Below are 22,452 nucleotides of genomic sequence, written 5' to 3'. Positions count from 1 at the left end.
TACAAAAATTAGCTGGGCATGGTGGCATGCCCTGGTAGACCTAGATACTCAGAAGGCCGAGGCAGGAGAATTGCTTGAACTCGGGAGGCACAGGTTGCAGTGAGCCAAGATGGTACGACTCTACTCCAGCCTAGGTGACAGAGTGAGACTCCATCTTAAACAAACAAACACAAAACAAACAAACAAAAACCTCAAACAGTGGTCAGTTGTGATGGCTCACCTTTGTAATCCCAGCACTTTGGGATGCTGAGGAGAGTGGATGGCTTGAGCCAAGGAGTTCAGCCTGGGCAATATGGTGAGAGCCCATCTCTAAAAAAAAAATTAAAAATAACTGGGCATGATGGCTCACACCTGTGGTCCCAACTACTCAGGAGAAGGCTTAGGTGGGAGAATTTTTTGAGCACAGGAGGTTGAAGCTGCAGTGAGCCATGATCATGCCACTTCACTCCAGCTTAGGCAACAGAGCAAGACTCTGTCTCTGGAAAAACAAAGTCAATATTAGTTTCCTCCTTCCCCTACAGCTCATAGAATGGAAGGTTCCTAATTCTTAAATTTGCCTCCACTAAACTTCTACATTTCAGATAAGAAAACAAAGTTTCTTGGCAATCCCACCACTACCACCAAAATTTGACATCACAGGAAAGGCCCACATCATATATAAAATATCCCTTCTCCAGATCTCAAGCTTAATGGGATTGCTGGGCAGCCCCATGGAGTCAAGTGGCCATGACAGATTGGCCTCGGGGGCCAAGATCCAATAAATCAAGCTAGATGTGAAGAAGGAATCATGGAACTTCATGATTCAGCCCTAAAATAATCAGAACTCTCCCTCCATTCCATTTTTGTCTCACTGTATTTAAAAGCAGCAGTCTATTAAAGCAAAACCATATGTCATTTAGGGAGGATTCAACTTTTTACTTTCATTTCTTTGTTTAAGGCAAATTGATTATTTCACTACCAGAGTCACAGAAACCAAAATCCCGCTATATCGTGATATGGACTGACCAAGACAAGGCTCTTTTCTCTTACTGCTGGTGGGATTATAAATTGGCCCGACCTTTCTGGAGGACATTCATACATTCATTCAACAATTATTTGCCAAGTACCTACTATGTAATAGGCCTGGTACTAGAAGCTAAAACAAATATGTATTAAAGGCTTTAAAAATGTTCTTATCCAACGACCAAGTAATTCTGCGTCTAGGAAGGTATCCTAAGAATATCCTAAGAATAATTAGAGATCAGAGCAAAATATCATGCAAGGATAAATGTCTAACAATTGAGTTTTGGACAAATCTTGGTATAATCGTGAATTTTTTGCAACATTAAAAATCAGGCCAGGCTACGTGGTACATGCCTGTAGTCCCAGGTACTCAGGAGGCTGAGGTGGGAGGATCACTTGAAACCAGAAGGTTGAGGCTGCAGTGAGCCAAGACTGCATCACTGCATTCTAGCCTGGGCAACAGAGCAAAACCTGTCTCAAAAAATATATAAAAAAAAAAGTCACATAATTAAAGAATATTTGGTGATCTTGAGAAATGCTCTTAATAGTAAGCAATTTAGTACCTGTATAATCCCAATGTATCTATAGGACAAACACCAGAAGGAAATATATCAAAATATGGGCTGAGTGTAGAAGCTCACACCTGCAATCCCAGCACTTTGAGAGGCTGAGGTGGACAGATCACTTGAGGTCAGGAGTCTGAGGCCAGCCTGGACAACATGGTAAAACCCTGTCTCTCCTTTTAGAGAAAAATTAGCCAGAGCATGGCGACTCACACCCGTAATTCCAGCTACTCAGGAGGTTGAGGCAGGAGAATCACTTAAACCCAAGAGGTGGAGGTTGCAGTGAGCCGAGATTGTGCCACTGTACTCTAGCCTGGGTGACAGAATGAAACTCCATCTCAAAAATAAATAGACTGGGCGCAGTGGCTCATGCCTGTAATCCCAGAATTTTGGGAGGCGGAGGCGGGCAGGTCATGAGGTCAAGAGATCGAGACCATCCTGGCCAACATGGTGAAACCCCATCGCTATTAAAAATACAAAAATTAGCTGGGCATGGTGGCACACGCTTGTAGTCCCAGCCACTCCAGAGGCTGAGGCAGGAGAATTGCTTGAAACTGAGAGGTGGAAGTTGCAGTGGGCTGAGATCGAGCCACTGCACTCCAGCCTGGAGACAGAGGGAGACTCCATCATAAAGAAACAAACAAATAAATAAATAAATAACGGTGGGCCTCTAGGAAGGAGAATCGCGATGCTTTATTCTGTATGCTTTTCTGCATGTAACTTTTATGATTAAGGGGGGAAAATGTTAGACAACTGGAGTCCAGTACTCTGACAACTGGTTCCATAAGTTAGAAAAGTAACAGGAAGAAGGCTTCTCTGAATCTGGCCAGCTGGTAGTTAGCTCCATTTTCTCTGTGATCTGTGCAAACACACAAGCCAAATGTGTGTTTTTGTAAGAGAAATCAACTTGTCCATGGTTCATACTTTACAAGCAATTTCACATGCTCTGAGGAATGCATTTTGCATACTTTTACAAATTAGATTATTTTTGTTTAAGATTATATGATTGGTAGATAACAATCTCCATGCATATGTTTTTGACAAATGATCACAGTAGTGATTTTTTTCAAAGTCAATAAGTGGTACTTGAAAACTTTAGAGCCAGGCGCAGTGGCTCAAGCCTGTAATCCCAGCACTTTGGGAGGCCAAGGTGGGTGGATCACGAGGTCAAGAGATCGAGACCATCCTGGTCAACATGGTGAAACCCTGTCTCTACTAAAAATACAAAAAATTAGCTGAGCATGGTGGCGTGTGCCTGTAATCCCAGCTACTTGGGAGGCTGAGGCGGGAGAATTGTTTGAACCCAGGAGGTGGAGGTTGCAGTGAGCCGAGATCACGCCTTTGCACTCCAGCCTGGGTAACAAGAGCAAAACTCTGTCTCAAAAAAAAAAAAAAAAAACTTTCGATATTGCAGGTCCTAAAGAGGACAAAATGGAAAAGAAGCAAACTCCTTTTTGTCCAATAATTTTTAAGGAGGGTAGAAAAGATTGTCACAGTAATCCTAGCACCTTGGGAAACTGAGATGGCAGGATGGCTTGAGGCCAGGAATTCAAGAGCATCCAGGGTAACATAGTAAGACCCTGTCTCTACAATGTTTTAAAAAATTAGCCAGGTGTGGTGGTGTGTAGCGCATGCCTGTAGACCTAGTACTCAGAAGGCTGAGGTGGGAGGATATCTTGAGCCTGGCAATTTGAGTGGCAGTGACCTGTGATTGTACAAATTGCCCTCCAGCCTGGGCAACCCAGCAAGACTCTGTCTATAAAAAAAATTAAAATGAGGCCAGGCCCGGTGGCTCACGCCTGTAATCCCAGCACTTTGGGAGGCCGAGGTGGGTGGATCATGAGGTCAAGAGATCGAGACCATCCTGGTCAACATGGTGAAACAGTCTCTACTAAAAATACAAAAAATTAGCTGGGTATGGTGGCGCGTGCCTGTAGTCCCAGCTACTCGGGAGGCTAAGGCAGGAGACTTGCCTGAACCTAGGAGGCGGAGGTTGCAGTGAGCCGAGATCGCACCATTGCACTCTAGCCTGGGTTACAAGAGCGAAACTCCCTCTCAAAAATAAAATAAAATAAATAAAAATGGCCAGGCGCTGTGGCTCACGCCTGTAATCCTAGCACTTTGGGAGGCCGAGGTGGGTGGATCACCTGAGGTCAGGAGTTCAAGATCAGCCTGGCCATCATGGTGAAACCCCATCTTTGAAAAATAAATAAATAAAAATTAAAAATTAAGGAAATCAGCAGATGAACCATTCAGAGAGAGAAAAGTTGTTCTATGGAAAGGAATTCAAATACTTTTCTCCCTGGAAGGGAAGAGAACAGAAAAGGAATTAGAATTGAAGTTCAGAGTTGCAAAGGTCATGAAATAACAACCTTGTCTAGTTTTCCTTTCTAAGGAAAGGAAACTGAAAGTGAGAAATCAGGTATTTGATGGAGTGAAGCCAGAGACAAACTCTCAGTCTACCCTTTCCCTTTCTCTGTGAATTCTTCTGGGAAGTGAGCCCCTTAAAACAAATATTGTGGTGAGCCTCATGATTTATTTTTATCTACCCAAATCAGTGTCTTGTCAGTGATTCTCTGAGGATACTGGACTTAAACTGGATTCATGATCTACGGGGAACCAAGTTTCAACCCCCAGGACAGCCTCAATATCCATTTGGCGTTTGAAATGGCTCAGGCCTGGCTGGGCATGGTGGCTTATGACTATAATCCCAGCACTTTGGGAGGCCAAGACAGGCAGATTGCTTGAGCCCAGGGGTTTGAGACCAGCCTAGGCAACATAGTGAGATTCCTGTCTCTACAAAAAGTCAAAACATTAGCTGGGCATGGTAGCATATGCCTGTGATTCCAGCTACTGAGGACGCTGAGGTAGGAGGATCACATGAGCACAGGGAGGTCGAGGCTGCAATAAGCTGTGATCCCACCACTGCACTCCAGCCTGGATGAGAGAGAGAAAGAAAGAAAGAGAGAGAGAGAGAGAAAGAGAGAGAGAGAGAGAGAGAGGGAGGGAGGGAGGGAGGGAGGGAAAGAAATGGCTCAGGCTGAACCTGGGGACAAGGCTAGAGCTGATCTGAATTAAATCAATTTTGTTTCTATAGTCTCAGGCTGCCTAAAGCTAAAAAGGAATGAAGGAACCTCAGCTTTCTCAGTTTTTGCCACACACACAACTACTCAGGGCTAGCAATATATATATATATATATATATATATATATATATATATATATATATTTTTTTTTTTTTCCACCGTTGCCAGATGTTTAGATGGCCCACAGGTTGTTTGTCTAACAACTTGATGTTTGCCCAGATTGACTGAAGATAATGAGTTTTAGTGAGGATGCTCCTAGGCTTGGCAACTACTCTACGAAATCAAATCACAGAAGCTTGTGAAAAACTCAGTGTTTCCTAAGCAGCATGGCCTCCCAACTCAAAATGCTTTTATTTCTTTAAATATTCATGAACTGGACCTAAAACAACAAAACTCAAGCCACAGTCATTCTTATTTCCTTTACGTGTTATTTTCCACCTCATCACAGAGGACTTTTGCCCAGGGTTGATAAGGCTGAATTGCTTTATAGCTAAGAACCAACTTAGGAATGAACTGTGGGGCCTCTGATTAATCTTGTTGTATTTATGTAGCGTTAACACTCGTTCTGCGTGCCTTATGATTTTGAATTTAAATGGTTTCTTCTAGCCGGTGATTCTACTCTAACCCGCAATTTCTCTGAAGATGCTGAGAATTCATTTCTCTTCTGTGTTTGTAAGCCTAAATAAAAGCAAAGATAAGAACAAAGAAGGTGAAACATCTGAGACCCTGGAGATACCTGTGGACCAAGACTAATTTGGCAGCACTCTCATCCTGCTCAGACAGAGCTAGGTAATAAGCTATGCTGACACACGAGACATTCACATTGGCACAGTTGCTCAGTGACAGTCATCCCTTGGTAGAAAATGTTTTAATATAAAAACTTAATGGAAATATGTAATAGCAATTTTCTTTGGGAATAAATTGGTCTCTGAATCATACTCTAAAATCATAAAGGAAAAATGACTAATAACTCAGCACAAAATGAAAAGCTGTGGTTACCTAAGAGGTATCAGTGTGCATTTAGCAATTTCTTCTTTTTCTAGGTGAATACATACATCAGGTCCACAAGACAAACGGTGTCTGTTGCCAGGCTTTCTTTCCATTGTACTCAAGATTTGCTGTTCAGAAAAAGAAATGAGTGGCATTTCACCAGTATGGAAATGTTTCTAATAGAATATAAAAATCCATTAAGCAATTTTCCAGTACATTAGGCTAAAAGTGCTTAAAATGGGTATTTCTTTCTGTGACAATTAAACATCACATAATTTGCAGTCGTATAATGCCCCTATATAAAAAGTGCTAGGACAACTTGGCCTACTTATTGTATTTTAAGACAGAGTCACACTGTTGTTGCGGTTCTGTTGCTCAGGCTGGAGTGCAGTGGCATGATCTTGGCTCACTGCAACCTCAGCGTCCTAGGTTCAAGTGATTCTCCTGCCTCAGCCTCCCAAGTAGCTGGTACTACAGGCTTTCACCACCATGCCCGGCTAACTTTTGTACTTTGTTGGCCAGGTTGGTCTCAAACTCCTGACCTTGTGATCCGACTACCTCAGCCTCCCAAAGTGTTGGGATTATAGGCATGAGCCACTGTGCCCAGCCTTAACCTGGCCTATTTTAGTCATACTTTTGTACTCACTTCCAAATTTGACCTGGTACAGTCAAGGCTACTTCTCAATTATCTGGGAGAGGATTTCCTAATTTGAGGGTCACTCAAGCTTTCATTGGAAGAGTCATTCTTTTAAGCAGTTTGGTATAGACTCGGAATGAGAAAGCCAAGCAACCAGTTGTCCTTATAGCCAGCTTTAACAAAGCATGAGTGGTTTGAGAATCTTGGCTCTGGATAAAAATGACAAGTTATTATTTAAAGAGAAGTATTGATAACTTCTTGTCGACTTCTCTGTTCCAACTTTTATTGATTTATAGATTTCAAAGACCATGACTCTTAGGGAATATAAAAATGTGGAAATCTGTATGCAGAGGCTCATTCCAGCACTTTGGGAGGCCAAGGCAGGAGTATCACTTGAGACCAGGAGTTTGAGACCAGCCTGGGCAACACAGTCAGACCCCCATCTCTACAAAAATTGAATATGTTTTTAAAAAGTGAACATGAAGGTCGAGCACAATGGCTGATGCCTATAATCCCAGCACTTTGGGAAGTCAAGGTGGGAGGATTGCTTGAGCCCAGGAGTTTGAGTCTAGATTGGACAATAAAGTGAGACCTCATCTCTGCAAAAAATAAAAAAATAAGCCAGACATGGTGTTGTGCACCTGTAGTCCCTGCTATACAGGAGGCTGAGGCAGGAGGATTGTGTAAGCCTAGGAGGGGCTGCAGTGACTGTACCACTGCAACTCCAGCCTGCCAGACAGAGTGAGACTCCATCTCAGAAAACAAAACAAAAACAAACAAACAAACAAACAAAAAATCAGTGGAAATGCTTACACTGAAAAGCTACTTTTAAAAGTTACACAGCATAAATCAACTATCACTCAGATCTGACATCCCTTCCCCAACCTATACTTCTCATCTTTAGGCTAACCCGTAAGCAATTCTGCAGTGAAGACAAATAATCTTAGAAAAAGGGTAGGTGATATGCATGAGTGGAAGACTTTCAACTAATGGTATTAGGAAAATGCTACAACTCTAGCAGGGAATAAGATCTAGAATGTTCAGAAAGCAAAGATTGCTATAGAATTATTCCAATTACTTTAATGCCACATAAGATGCTGTTATAGAAACTGACAGTGCTCCAGTTCCAGCAATGTGAAGAAAACAAATTTTTTCACCCCAAAATAATTTGTCATATTTTGAGATGGCTGTTCATAGAGCCAACAGAAGTAGCACTACAAAGCTGTCTTTTGTGGGGGAAACTTGGATTTGCAGAGAATCTGCTTGGTGCAGCCAGGCCTTTCCTTGTCTGGATCTTGGTGAAATCTGCCAGGCACAGTGGCTCATGTCTGTAATCCCAGCACTTCGGGAGGTCGAGTTCGGTGGATCACCTGATTGAGAGCAGCCTGGGCAACACGGTGACTGTCTCTACTAAAAATACAAAAATCAGCCGGGCATAGTGGCTGGCGCCTGTAATCTCACCTACTTGGGAGGCTGAGGCAGGAGAACTGCTTGAGCCGAGACCATGGAATTGTAATCCATCCTGGGCAGTAAGAGTGAAATTGTCTCAAAAGGAAAAAAAAAAAAAAAAAAAAAGGTCTAAAACATTTACCATCTATTCCTTTGAGGGCTGCCACCTGTGGGGCTTCATTTACATAACAAGACCACTTTTGCTAGTCAGGCTTCCTCTTCTCTTGCTCCCACAACCTGTTTTGCCATGATCCGAGCCCACACTTTCTGTAACCTTAAGATGGTATTTAAGCTTCTAAAGCCTATTGGGTAGGGGCTTGGGAGTAATCACTCTGTGGTTCTCCCCCACATGCAAGTTAATATATTTGTATGCCTTTTCTCCGTTGATTTTTTTATGAACCTTCAGAGGGCAAAGGATAATTTTCCCCTTGGCCTCTATAGGAATCTAAGACCCATAGAGTGATGGAAAAAGGAAAGGCTTTGGAGCCAAGCAGGCCCAAGTTTGAATCCCAGCTGTACTGCTTATTCACTGTACAACCTTGGGCAAGTCACAGTTACCCAACTTACAAACAAGGTAACATTAACTTCACAAAGTTGTTTCAAGGATTAATGTAGAAAATCAACTTATCAGGCATTGAAAAAATGGTGGCTCTTAGTATCAATGATCACTTCCCAATCCAGTTAAGTGATGGACCCAATTTTAAGACAGCTGCTAAATCCCAAAAAATGAGTTCTGCAGGAGCAAGCAGTCTTGGCCTCAAGTCCATATATTTGTACCTCATGATCCCTATTTTGTTTTGCCATTTGAACACATTTTCAGCATGTCTAGTGATTCACCTACAAATAAGTCTTCTTTAGGTGGATCTCAGCCTGCATACGCTGTGCATTCTGAAACTCATGAAAATGGTATCTTTTTTTTTTTTTTTTAAAGACGGAGTTTCGTTCTTGTTACCCAGGCTGGAGAGCAATGGCGCCATCTCGGCTCACTGCAACCTCCGCCTCCCGGGTTCAGGCAATTCTCGTCCCTCAGCCTCCTAAGTAGCTGGGACTACAGGCACGCGCCACCACGCCCAGCTAATTTTTTGTATTTTTAGTAGAGATGGGGTTTCACCATGTTGACCAGGATGGTCTCGATCTCTTGACCTCGTGATCCACCCGCCTCGGCCTCCCAAAGTGCTGGGATTACAGGCGTGAGCCACTGCACCCGGCGTGAAAACGGTATCCTTGGTCTTCACATTGATTTTGGTTTTATCTTCCCAGCTTTAAAGTACTAACTTTATACACAGCACTGCCCTCTAGCGACTAGAATAATTCTTTCTAGTTTGTTAAGCAGCTCTCTTGGTAAAAATTAAAATAAATTCTGTCGTAGATTGTCTTGAATGTGTTGGTTAACACTAGAGAAATGGAAATCATAATTACAATGAGATACCACCTCACACCCAATAGTAATCTGAAGAACAATTTGACAATTCTTTAAAGTTACATGACCCAGCAATTCCACTCCTACAGAGAATTGAAAACGTGCATACATTTTTTTATTTTTTAAAAGACCGAATCTTGCTCTTTCACCAGGCTGGAGTGCAGTGGCACCATCTTGGCTCACTGCAACCTCCCGTCTCCCGGATTCAAGGGATTCCCTTGCCTCAGCCTCCTGAGTGGCTGAGACTACACGTGTGTGCCACCACACCCACCTAATTTTTTGCATTTTAGTAGAGACAGGGTTTCACCATGGCCAGGATGGTCTCGATCTCCTGACCTCATGATACACCCACCGTGGCCTTCCAAAGTGCTGGGATTACAGGCGTGAGCCACCATGCCTGGCCCAAAAACCTCTTCTATAATGTTCATAGCATTATTCTTAACCAAAAAGCAGAAATATTATGCAAATATCAATTGATGAATGGGTAAATGCAATGGAATATTATTCAGCCATAAAATAGAATGATGTACTCATACATGCTGTAACATGAACCCTGAAAACATGCTGTATTAAAGAAGCCAGTTCCAAAGGACCACATATTGTGTGAACTTATATGAAATGTCCAGAACAGGGAAATCCATACACAAAAAGGAGCCTGGTGATTCCCTAGGACTGGAGGAGAGAACTGGATTGACTGCTAATGGGGGTTTCTTTTGGGGGTGAGAAGAATGATATGAAAAATTGCTTTGGTGATGGCTGTACAACTTTGTGGATATACTGAAAACTTATCTGTACACTTTAAAAAGGTGAATTTTATGGTATGTGAATTATGTCTCGATGTTATTTAAAAATGGAAAACAAAAGTGTTGGCTGTGCTGGGATGGCCATTTAGTACTAACATGTTAGGCACGTTTCCCCTTCAAAAACCCACCCCCAGTCTTAAGAATTTGGCATCCATGGTCTTAATATTTCTTTTTTTAAATAAGCATGTATTAGTTATATAATGAGAGGTAGATCCACATTTTCAAGGAATAATCTTAACTTTTTAAAACAGAAACTGCACTTAAGAACACTAGTAGAGGTTGGTTGACACCCTGAAAGACGGTTTTAACTGTGGGCCAGTCAGCATCAAACTCAGGAAAACCTCTCACCTCCAATGCAGGGGAAATGGATAACAGTAATAGTAGCTGCTGCTGACAGGCTGGGCCCTATGCTTAACTCCATCTATTATCTCCCCCAACTATCCCACATGGCAGGTGTTACCAGTGTTTTATAGATCAGGCAGCTTATATAACTGAGACCAAGGTTGCACATATGCCCCTGCCCTGAAATGCAAGTCTCACAGAAGGCAAAGCAAGATGCCACCTTGGTGTAAATAACAAATTATGACAGACTCAGTAACTACTGAAAAGCAGGGTCTAAGAATATTCACTGATAAAAGGTAGGTGTTCAAATATGACCCAACTTCTATTTTTGTCTTCAGTAATTAAGTGATACACAGCTGAAATTCAGTGAGAAGCTGCTTCTACACAGATACAGGAAGGGTTCTATTATCCAAATGCAAATCTATATAGGTCTGAATTCCTAAAAGTAGAATCTTTTTGAGATGGAGTTTTGCTCTGTCACCCAGGCTGAAGTGCAGTGGTATGATTTCAGCTCACTGCAACCTCCCAGGTTCAAACGATTTTCCTGCCTCAGCCTCCCAAGTAGCTGGGATTATAGGTGCCCGCCACCATGCCCAGCTAATTTTTGTATTTTTAGTGGAAATGGGGTTTCACATGTTGACCAAGCTGGTCTTGAGCTTCTGACCTCAAGTGATTCGCCTGCCATGGCCTCCCAAAGTGCTGGGATTATAACCATGCACCACCATGCCTGACTTCAAAGTAGAGTGTTTACATAAATAACCTTCCCAATACTTTTTTTTTTTTTGAGACAGGGTCTTGCTCTGTCACCCAGGCTGCAGTGCAGAGGTGTGATCTCAGCTTCTCATTGTAACCTCCAGCTCTTGGGCCCAAGCTATTCTCCCACCTCAGCCTCCCCAGTAGCTGGGACTACAGGCCCAAGCCACCAAGCACTACTAATTTTTACATTTTCTTTTTGTTGGGATGTGGTCTCACCATGTTGGCCAGGCTGGTCTTGGACTGCTGACCTTAAGTGATCCATCTGCCTCAGCCTCCCAAAGTGCTAGGATTACAGTTATGAGTCACCATGCCTAGCCTATTTCTTGAATTAAAAAAAAAAAAAAGGGCAGAGAATTTCACATACACTCTTGCATAAGGCCAAACTGGAAAGTGGGCATTTGAACAGCTATCTGCTCCCTTACCCTAATTAGGATGGGCTTCTGGGCCTACCAACCATTCTTTGGTGAAGAGCAGCAATCCATTTCCCCAAAGGCTCTTTAATAACAGCATTGGTGTTTGAGGTTGCATCTTTAAACACGTATTTCAGGATTTAGGAGCTTCTGGAACCATAACTTTAACCCAGCCTTCCATGACAGTCTTTTTACTTTCTACTACTGAACACGACACTGCAATAATAGCAATGAACCGTTTTAGCTTTTTCACTTCTGCAGAAGCTAAAACAACTTCTCCAATATATAAAGGGGCTGGAAAGCTAATTTCTTGGGAAAGAAATACACAGCCTGGCCCTGGCATTTTAGTTCCCAGGAGAGCTGAGATAAGTCCATTGATCAAAACTCCATGTACAATTGTATTTCCAAACTTGGTGTGTTTTGCAAAGTCTTCATTTAGATGCAAAGGATTGGCATCCCCTGTTAACTCTGAGAAGGTAGCCACATCCGTCTGTGTGAAGGCCCTCCTAAGTTCAGCACGGTCTCCAACTCTGATGTGCATATGCTGAAAGTGCTGCAGGGCCAGCACCGGGAGGTTCAGGCAGACTCTCCTCCGAAGCCCACCCCACCAAAGGTGATGGCTGGAAATTAGTGGGAACATCTTCAGCACCCTCAAATTTCACCAAGAGCTTTTAGCCTGCTTCAGTCTTCAAACATGCAGGCACCAAAAAATAAATCTGAGAGTGGAGGAATGTTTCCAAAATAGAAGACTATTCCTTCAATCCAATACTAGTTCCCTACTATTACCAGATAATGCCAGGAGAAATGGAGAAACCTACAAAAGAAAGAAAAAGGTTAAGGCATTGGAAGAAACTGCACTGAAGCACAGGGCAATGTGGAAACATGTCCAGTTTTACAGGATAAACAAAGTGAATGCAGGAGCATTTTAAAGAGCGTCCCAAGAGGAAGCCTTCAATAACAAGTAGTCATAGCTTAAAAGGAGCATACAATATATAACACCCAAAGCATTAAGTGTTAAATAAAAAATAAGACTTAACCACAGAGTAGCAACTTTTATCCCAGAACAACCTCCCACAGACTTTAAAATCTGAAGTGCTGTGTCTCACATTTTTTGAAAACAAGCCCTTTATGTTCCCCTACTTAGATCATGTTAACCATATTACATTCATGCAAGCACAAAAATGAGCTATGAATATTAAGAAGCGATTGAGCCATCATCAGTCTCATTTGGAATATGTGAGGGAACAGTCTTTACCTGAATCACCCGGAAAGCACATTTTTTGCCTTTATAGGATCCTAACAAGGCCAAAGAGCTCCACAATTTGACAAGACCACTGCAGAAAAGACCAGGAAAATACATAGCGTATCATAGGCTGAAAACAAAATGAACCTCAACTAAGGTTTCTGAAATATTCACTTCTGGCTTTGCAACTATAACCATCAATGGGAAACTAGAGCTGTAACCAAAGCATGTTTTGCTCTCTCTAGGGTACAAGTTTCTGGTGGATGGAATGTTCATATTCATCCCAGTTAAAATCCCCAAAAGCTGCTCAGAGTTCACAATATTCTTCTCATTCTCAGAGGAAAGAATTTTTGCTCTAATTCTCATCAGTCTCTCTGACTTGTTATACTAGAAATGCCCACTCTCTGTCATACCTGCTACATATTCTCAAGATGGCTGACAAGGTCTTCTCTTCATAGCGTAGGATGTCCAAAGGCAAGGCGGCATCAACCTGGATATGGAATAATACTATTAGCAGGCTGTTAGCACCATTATTCTTGCTTGTCAAGTTTTGACTATTCTCCACAAATGCTGTATTTTATTTAATGGTGCTGGTGCTTTGAATTGCCTATTTGATTATAGCTCCCCCTGCCTAGAAAGTTCTGCCTACACCTCTTCATATGGCTGATAATCAGTCCCTCATCCTTTGAGCCTTCATTTAAATTGTTCCTTGACTGATCTTTAAGATGAGACAAAGTCAGCTTGCTATGTTCTTTCTTGTACAGGAACACCATACTTCCTCTTTCATAATTCTCTTCATTCTTGTCACTAATTGCCTAACATGTTTTCCTACTACAAGAACCAAGACCATCAGTCCATGCGGCAGAGGCCATGTCTGTTTCTTCGCAGCTATATAAATCCCAAGAACAAAGTTTTCTATCTCACATACAAGTACACACAGGGATTTTTTTTTTTTTTTATTTTGTATTTTAAAAAATTACAGATTCACAAGAGATTGCAAAGAAATGTACAGGGAAGTTCCATGCACTCTTCATCCAGCCTCCCACAGTGTCAATGCCTTGTGTAACTACAGTACAGTAGCAAAACTAGAATTACTTTATTTCAAGTCTTCTATAAATGGAAACACCTAGTATGTAATGTTTTGTTACATTACACAGGCTTTTTTTCATTCAGCATAATTCTCTGGAAATTCATCCATGTTGTGTCTATCAATAGGTCATTCCTTTTCATTGCTGAGTATATTCCATAGCAGGAATGCACCACAGTTTATTCACCCATTAAAGGATATGTGGGGTATTTTCAGTTTCATTATTATTAAAGCTACTATGAATATTCATGTACAATGTACAGGCTTTGTGTGAACCTAAGTTTTTATTCCTCTGGAATAGACGCCCAGGAGTGCTAATGCTGAGTTCTATGGCAGATGCATGTTTAGTCTGCTAAAGATATCGCCAAGCTATGTTCCAGAATGGCTGCACCATTTTACATACCCATTATAACATATGAGTGATCCAGTTTCTTCGCATTCTTGCTAGCATTTAGTGTTGTTATTTTTTCAGTGATTCTGCTTGGTACATAGTGGTATCACATTGTGTCATTAATGTGAAGTTCCCTAATAGCTAAACATCTTTCCATGTGCTTGCCAACCATACATCCTCTTAGGGAAATGTCTGTTAATTTTTCTGCCCATTTTCTAATTGGATTATTTGGTTTCTTACTATTGAGTTTTGATACGTCTTTATTATTATTATTTTTTGAAAAAGTCTCACTCTGTCACCCTGGCTGGAGTGCAGTGGTGCAATCTTGGCTCACTGCATTCCCCATCTCACAGGTTCATGCACTTCTCCTGCCTCAGCCTCCTGAGTAGCTGGGATTACAGGCGTGTGCCACCATACTCAGCTAATTTTTATAGTTTTAGTAGAGACAGGGTTTTGCTCTATGCTACTGAAATGAACTTGGCACCCAAAAAAAGAGAAAAAAAGATAGGGTTTTGCCATGTTGGCCAGGCCGGTCTCAAACTCCCAACCTTAGGTGATCCACCCACTTCGTTCTCCCAAAGTGTTGGGATTACAGGCATTAGCCACCACACCCCGCCTATTGTTATTATTATTATTATTTTTGAGACAGGGTCTTGCTGTTATCCAGGCTGCAGTGCAGTGGTGCAATCATAGTTCACCACAGACTCAAACTCCTGGCCTCAAACAATCTTCCTGCCTCAGCCTCCCAAAGTGTTGGGATTACAGGCCTGAGCCACTGCACCAGGCCAAAAGTCATTTATATATTCTAGACACTAGTTCTTTGTTGGATATGTGGTTTACAATTATTTTCCCCCAGTCTGTAATTCATCTTTTCATCCTTTTTTTCCCCCACAGTGTCGTGATCACGGCTCACTGCAACCTTGAGCTTCTGGGCTCAAGCAATCGTCCCACCCCAGCCTCCTGACTAGCTGGGACTATAGGTGCACCACCATGCCCAGCTCAATTTTTTAAATTTTTTGTACAGATGAGGTTTCACCAGATATCCAGGCTGGTCTGGAACTCCTGGGCTCAAGTGATCCACCTGCTCTCAAAGTGGTGGGATTATAGCTATGAGCAACTGTGCCTGTCATTTTCATCCTCCTAAGAGTCTTTTGCAAAATGTAAGTTTTAAATTTTGATGAGGTACTTAGCATATTTTGATTTGACGGACAAACATTTGATGTGATGTACAGAGGTATCAGAAAACAATTTCCTGAGCATCTTCTGTCTTCTCTCAACTTCCAAAACCCTACTTCTGTTCTCAAAGGAATGCTAAGACAAATCTGCTTAAAGTGTGGGCCTACGACAAAATAGGGAGTTGAATCAGAATGTAAAACAATAGTATAATTAATCACAGTGTTTAGTTCAGTTCATCTTTTTTTCATAAGAAGTCTTTTTTTTTTAACTTTTTGTTTTTTTTTTGAGATGGAGTCTTGCTCTGATGCCCAGGCTGGAATGCAGTGATGCCATCTCAGCTCACTGCAACCTCCACCTTCAGAGTTCAAGCAATTCTCATGCCTCAGCCTTCCAAATAGCTGGAACTACAGGTGTGCACCACCACACCCAGCTAATTTTTATGTTTTTAGTAGAGAAGGGAGTTTCACTATGTTGGCCAGGCTGGTCTAAAACTCCTGACCTTAAGTGATTTGCCTACCTCAGCCTCCCAAAGAACTGAGATTACAGGCATGTGCCACAATGCCCGGCCCATAAAGAGACTTTCTCATTAAAAGTGATAGTGCACTGGTTCTGCTGCAAATTCCTCATCTCTTCAAGATGGTCAGAGAGTTTGCAGGTTGCCAGTCTAGGCCACACTTTGAGTAGCACTGTGCTAGAACAAACATCTGTCTAACATGTTCCTTGTCAAATAGAAGGCATAATAGAATAAACCTATAAAAATTCATCACTTCTCAAAGTCTACTTCTGCAACTTCAAACACAGTTTTAAAATAATATCTAGGGAAACCCTCATATACTACTGGTTGGAATGTAAATGTACAACCACTATAGAGAAAAGTATGGAGGTTTCCCAAAAAACTAAAAATAGGTCGTTTGATGGCTCACGTCTGTAATCCCAACACTTTGGGAGGACAAGGTAGGAGGTCTGCTTGAGGCTAGGAGCCTGGGAAACATACTCAGACCTCATCTCTACAAGTAAAAAAATTGGCTGGGCGTGGTGGCACATGCCTGTGGTCCCAGCTATTTGGGATGCTGAAGTGGGAGAATCACTTGAGCTTGGGTGGCTGAGGCTTCAGTGAACCATGACTATGCCACTGTACTCCAGCCTGGGCATCACAGCAAGACTTCATCTTGAACACAAAAAAGAAAACAGAACTAAAAATAGATTACCATTTAATCCTGCAAGTCTACTATTGAGCATACATCCAAATGAAAGGAAATTAATATCAAAAAGACATGTGCACTCTCATATTTACTGCGGTACTATTCACAATAGCCAAAATACAGAATCAACTTAAGTGCCAATCAATGGATAAATGGATAAAGAAAATGTGATATATATTACAATGGAATATTATTCCATAATATTCCATAAAAAAGAATGAAATCCTGTCATTTGCAGCAATATGAATAGAACTGGAGGCCATTTTGTTAAGTAAGTCATATACAGAAAGACATGTTCTCACTCATGTGAGAGCTAAAAAAGTAGATCTCATGAGGATAGAAAGACTGGGATGGGGGTAGAGAGGATGGAAGGATGGGGGTAGAGAGGATAAAGAGGAAAAAAAGAAATAAAAATGTGTTTATTACAATAAACGAATAAAAAATTTAAAAATGCAGAGTTGTACAATTAAAAAAATTTTTTTAATGTTTGAAAAGCATTCTTTCTGAATTTCTTACAAAGATCTTTGGCATGTTCAATCTACCAAGTGATTCCATACCTCCCCAAACAGGTCCTTCAGGGCAGAAATAAGAAGCTGTTTGAACTGCGCAGCATTCAGTCCAACTCCACCATCTTGAAATTCTCTAAAAAAACATGAAAAAAAAAGGCATCATATTAAATTTCATTCTGTTGGGATTCATGTTAGAAAGTAATCTAAAATAGAACTTAGGAAACTAAACTTACAGGCAGACTTTCATGTAGTGGTGCTCGGAAGGGTTTTTGTAAACTACTCTTTCATATGTGGCAGCAGGCGCAGGCATCTTTTCCAGTGCTGATCACACCTACAGTAAGTCAAAAGGGCTAGAAATGACCAATGCACATGCTATTTTTCAGTTTTGATGAGAATTTGGCATATTTGTTTTTTTTTTTTCCTTTTTGAAGCAGGGTCTCATCCTGTCACCTTGGTTAGAGTGCAGTGGTGCAATCACAGTTTACCGCAGCCTCGACCTCAGGCTCTCCAGGCTCAGGTGATCCTACAGCCTCAGACTCCTGAGTAGTGGGAACTATAGATGCATGCCACCACATCCAGATAATTTTCTATTTTTTTGTAGTGACAGGGTTTCACTATGTCGCCCAGGGTGGTCTCGAACCCAAGGGCTCAAGCAATCTGCCCACCTCGGCCTCCCAAAGTGCTGGGATTACAAGTGTGAGCCACCATACCCCACCTTCCTGTTTTTTTGTTTTTTTTTTTAAGATGGAGTCTTGTTCTGTCGCCCAGGCTGGAATGCAGTGGCACGATCTTGGCTCACCGCAACCTCTGCCTCCAAGGTTCAAGCAATTCTCCTGGCTCAGCCTCCTGAGTAGGTGGGATTACAGGCATGTGCCACAATACCTAAGTAATTTTTTTGTATCTTTAGTCAACAGGATTTCACCATATTGGCCAGGCTGGTCTCGAACTCCTGACCTTGTGATCTGGCCACCTCAGCATCCCAAAGCGCTGGGATTACAGCCATGAGCCTTCATGCCTGGCATCCTGTTTGGTTTTTAAGACTTCTGTTCACAGTAACTCATCTAATTCTGGTCAAACTAAGGTTACCCATATGAAAACAAGTTTTATAGTCTGTATGTGCCAAATCACTGTACTCTTACTTAAAACCTAGTAACATAATTTTGGCTAACAATTTTCTTACTGAGCACCCAGCTCTGTGCTAATAAACATTTCACATGCCTTAGCTTCTGTCTTCAAAATGCTTCTGAGGTAAGAGGTATTATTATTCCTACTTTCGAGAAGAGAACACAGAGGTTTAATAAACATAGGTAACATCTGCTCAAGGGTACCCAGAGATTCCAACCACTCCTGAGCCTGCTCAAGACCTGTTATGATGCCTCTTAATCCAAAGGAAAAGAAAAGGCTTAAAGGAGTAAAATCTAAGACTTGAAGGTCCTCTTCTCGTTTACTCTCCAACACAGAACGCAAACAGAAGAAGGAGGGGTGGCCGTTCAGCCATCTCCCCCCATCCTGGGTCTGCCTGCTTTCAGTCCAAAAGCCGGGTCTGTGCAGGACCATCCATGAAAGACAGAGCATAAACAGCACAAGGCTTGAGAAGAGGAATTCCTGGAATGGGCACTCAACGCAGCTTCTAAAAGGTGTGAACTACCAAGAAGGTACAACATGCTGATCTCTCTGTAGACTGCTCCTCTCCTTGGCTCCACACCAACCTTGCTCTCCCCATGGACGGGTCCTACTCATCTTTCAACTTTCAGTTTAAATGTCACCTCTTCATGGAGGTCTTTTCTGACACCTTGCTCTAAATTAAGTCCCCATGCTATGCAATCTCTTAACATTGTCTGTTTAATATATGGATCACCCACTACAGGGACCAGGAAACTGAGGCCCAGTTAAGCAAAGGGACTGATCCAAGGTCATAGAGCTATGGACCAGCATTTCCAAAACCATTCTGGGTTAGACCAAGTGCTAACCACTCCCAGATGACGACCTCTGGAGAAAAGTCAGGATCAAGGAGCTACATCTACCAATCCATTCAACAAACATTAATACTTTGGGGCCTGCAGTGGTGCTCATGCCTATAATCCCGACAGTTTAGGGGGCCAGGAGTTTGAGACCAGCCTGGGAAACATGAGACCCTGTCTCTACAAAAATTTTTTTTTTTTTTTGAGACGGAGTTTCACTCTTCTACAAAAATTTTTTTAATTAGCCAGGCATGGTAGTGTGTGCCTGTAGTCCCAGCTACTCCAGGGGCTGAGGTGGGAGGACAGCTTGAGCCTGAAAGGTTAAGGCCACAGTGCACTATGATTGTACCACTGCACTCCAGCCTGGGTGACAGAGCATGACCCGGTCTCCAAAACAAACTAACAAACCAAAACCACTATCATACTATGATAAAAAGTAGGTATTCAAATGAGGGAAAACTGATAGTGGTAGGCCTATATATTCAAAAGAATCCTTGGTTTCAGGACAGGAGTAATAGTTATCTGATGCTTCTTTCCCAGTCACTAGTGTGTCCCCTGAGTAGGGCAGGGAGAACAGAAACCTCATCTGTCTTTTTCATTGCTTGGCACCTGTGTTTTTTAGTGTTACTAACTGCCTTGATGGAGCTGGCTGCCTAAAGTAGGGGAGTGAAATTAGGCCAGGGGGTTAGACGCCAGTCAAATGAAGACTTATGGAACATTCATGAGATGGATAGTGGTGATGGCTGCACAGCGTTGTGAATATACTTAACGCCACTTATGATAAATTTTGTTACATATTTTTTTGCAATTAAAATGACAGCAATGTCCTCTGGAGGCTGTTCTGAGATGAAAGGAGAGGATGCCTGGGAAACTCTTCTGTACAGACTGGTATTAAATATATTCACCAGGCTCTCCATAGATGTGGGCTCAAGAAGTCACTGTCATCATCATCTTTAAAGTAGTTTTGTTTGTTTTGAGATGGAGTCTCACCCTGTTGCCCAGGTTGCAGTGCAATGGCGCTCACAGCTCACTGCGACCTCCGACTCCCAGGTTCAAACGATTCTCCCGCCTCAGCCTCCCGAGTAGCTGGGATTACAGGTGTGTGCCACTATGCCCAGCTAATTTTTGTATTTTCAGTAGAGATGAGGTTTCGCCATGTTGGCCATGTTGGTCTCGAACTTCTGACTTCGTGATCCACCCGCCTTGGCCTCCCAAAGTGCTGGGATAAAGTCAGGCTTTTTGTTCGTTTGTTTTGAGGTGGAGTCTCACTCTGTCACCCAGGCTGGAGAGCAGTGATGCCATCTCGGGTCACTGCAACCTCTGCTCTTGAGGTGAAGCAATTCTCCTGCCTCAGCCTCCCGAGTAGCTAGGATTACAGGCGGACGTCACTATGTCCAGCTAACTTTTATAATGGGGTTTCACCATGTTGGCTCAGGCTGGTCTCGAACTCCTGGCTTCAAGTGATCCGCCGGCCTCGGCCTTGTGAAGTGCTGGGAATACAGGCGTGAGCCACCATGCCCGGCCTAAAGTCAGTCTTTTATAGAGGCTGCAGGGATGCTCCTAAACTGATTGCCCCTACTCTCCATCTCTACGGCAGCCAGTGAGTCTATTAACATCTACTCAAGCTACATCATTTCTCTGCTCAAAACCTTGCTATGGTTCCCGTTTTAGCCAGAGTAAGGCTGAAGTCCCTAGAGCAGCCTGCAAGGCGCTGCCTGATCCACAGGGCTGCTCTCTCCACAGCTCTGACCTCAGGCCCTGCCATTCTCCCTCCACTCAATCCCCACCACCACCCAGGTCTAGCCTAGCCCTTTCTAATGCGCCAGTCTCGCTCCCGCCCCTGGGCCTCGGCTCTAGCTTTTCCCCACGCAGGGAATGCTCTTCCTCCAGGGAGCCACCTGGCTCAAACCCTTGCCTCCTTCCTGGCTTAGCTCAAATCTCACTCGCTTTGGCCCATGCCCTTCTCAGCTAACACCGCATCCCACTCCATGCCCCGTCCCTTTCTTCTTCCTAGCCTTTTTCTACGACAATTATGTAACCCGTTTATCTTTATCTGTACTTCCCTCCCCCACCCCAACAGAAAGTCGACTTCCAGAATCCGTGTAGTTCACTGCTGTCGGCCCTAAAACACTAGCAACGTACAGTTTTTGAACTAAATCAATTAATCACTTTAAAAAGTTAAATTTCCCTACTCTTGACCACTTGGGCGGCTTTCAATTTTTTTCAGCAACCACCACTCAGCGCTCACCTCGCGCCGGACGCATGAAGTATGCACAGGACACGGTTTCGAGGTCCCGCCCGGGCCTAGCAGCCACCCTCTGCGATCGAGACCCAACGCGGCACCGTACGGAGGCCTTCGACACCCGGGGCCGAAGAGGACAAGCAGCCAACGCCGCGCCGCCCGACCCGCGCATGCGCTGCCGGCGGGGCCGACAGAGACGGCTTCCGGACAACAACCGCTCTCTGGAGGGCTTCTACCTACCCAGTCTCCGTCGGACTAACTAGCCTGACGCCTGCCCAGTCTCCTATTCCCCGTAAGCACCCGTCAAGGCTTGCGGCTCACCGGCAGCAGAAAGAGCTGGGCCTGGGAAACTCATGGTGTCTTTACGTTTGGCTCTCCTCGCCCCGCCCCGCCGTGCGTGACGTCCCGGCGGATATGACGACACCGTGCGGCGTCTTCCTACGGACCCAGGCGCGAATCCTGATCCGGAGCTGAGAGGGGCCGAGCTCGGCGCCCTCTGGTGTCCACTCCGGGAAAGCGGTGTATGCAATTTGCTTAGGGTGCTGTTTAGGGCGTGTTTATTCTGCCCTGAATGTGCTTCATAGTCATCCATTTCTTCATGCATTCATTCATTCATTGAACAATTGTTTTGTTGGCTTTTTGAGACAGTTTCACTCTGTCGCCCAAGCTGGAGTGCACTGGCGTGGAGTAGCTGGGACTACAGATATGGGCCACCATGCCCGGCTAAGTTTTGTATTTTTAGTAGAGACGGGGTTTCACCATGTTGGCTAGGCTGGTCTCACACTCCTGGCCTCAAGTGATCTGCCCGCCTCTCCCTCCCAAACTGCTGGGATTACAGACGTGAGCAACCGCGCCCAACTCATTCTACAAATTTATTTATTTATTTATTTTTGAGACGGAGTTTCGCTCTTGTTACCCAGGCTGGAGTGCAATGGCGCGATCTCGGCTCACCGCAACCTCCGCCTCCTGGGTTCAGGCAATTCTCCTGCCTCAGCCTCCCGAGTAGCTGGGATTACAGGCACACGCCACCATGCCCAGCTAATTTTTTGTATTTTTAGTAGAGACGGGGTTTCACCATGTTGACCAGGATGTTCTCGATCTTTTGACCTCGTGATCCACCCGCCTCGGCCTCCCAAAGTGCTGGGATTACAGGCTTGAGCCACTGTGCCCAACCTGCAAATTTA

The 22,452-nt window shown here is 43.4% G+C and overlaps 2 protein-coding genes and 1 long non-coding RNA gene across 9 annotated transcripts; all 3 read right to left on the bottom strand.

Annotated features, from left to right (window-relative positions):
- Nucleotides 1-2,239: 2,239 nt before the first annotated feature.
- LOC144579548 (uncharacterized) lies at nucleotides 2,240-5,769 on the bottom strand. The gene is made up of 2 exons (XR_013527403.1): nucleotides 5,650-5,769; nucleotides 2,240-2,424 (listed from the first exon to the last, which is right to left on the bottom strand). It is a non-coding gene; the product is annotated as an uncharacterized LOC144579548 (long non-coding RNA).
- A 3,470-nt stretch (nucleotides 5,770-9,239) lies between these two features.
- On the bottom strand, nucleotides 9,240-21,658 carry RPP14 (ribonuclease P/MRP subunit p14). 7 transcript variants are annotated; one of them, XM_017964995.4, is made up of 6 exons: nucleotides 21,275-21,658; nucleotides 17,299-17,396; nucleotides 17,114-17,198; nucleotides 13,114-13,190; nucleotides 12,713-12,791; nucleotides 9,240-12,271 (listed from the first exon to the last, which is right to left on the bottom strand). In XM_017964995.4, exons 2-6 carry the CDS (start codon nucleotides 17,373-17,375, stop codon nucleotides 12,215-12,217), a joined length of 375 nt encoding a protein of 124 aa, XP_017820484.1. In that variant the 5' UTR covers nucleotides 17,376-17,396; nucleotides 21,275-21,658; the 3' UTR covers nucleotides 9,240-12,214. The 7 variants fall into 7 exon arrangements, with proteins under 7 accessions (XP_017820484.1, XP_017820483.1, XP_017820485.1 ...); XM_017964994.4 differs by having other exon boundaries at nucleotides 21,509-21,658; XM_017964996.4 differs by having other exon boundaries at nucleotides 21,590-21,658.
- Nucleotides 10,115-12,273, bottom strand: HTD2 (hydroxyacyl-thioester dehydratase type 2). Its single transcript, XM_054245814.2, has one exon. It carries the CDS (start codon nucleotides 12,095-12,097, stop codon nucleotides 11,591-11,593), a length of 507 nt encoding a protein of 168 aa, XP_054101789.1. The 5' UTR covers nucleotides 12,098-12,273; the 3' UTR covers nucleotides 10,115-11,590.
- Nucleotides 21,659-22,452: the final 794 nt, after the last annotated feature.

This window comes from Callithrix jacchus, chromosome 15 (genome assembly GCF_049354715.1).
Source record: "Callithrix jacchus isolate 240 chromosome 15, calJac240_pri, whole genome shotgun sequence".
NCBI lineage: Eukaryota > Metazoa > Chordata > Mammalia > Primates > Cebidae > Callithrix > Callithrix jacchus.
Note: the sequence above shows the minus strand (reverse complement) of the source record. Positions and strands in the feature narration are given on the sequence as shown.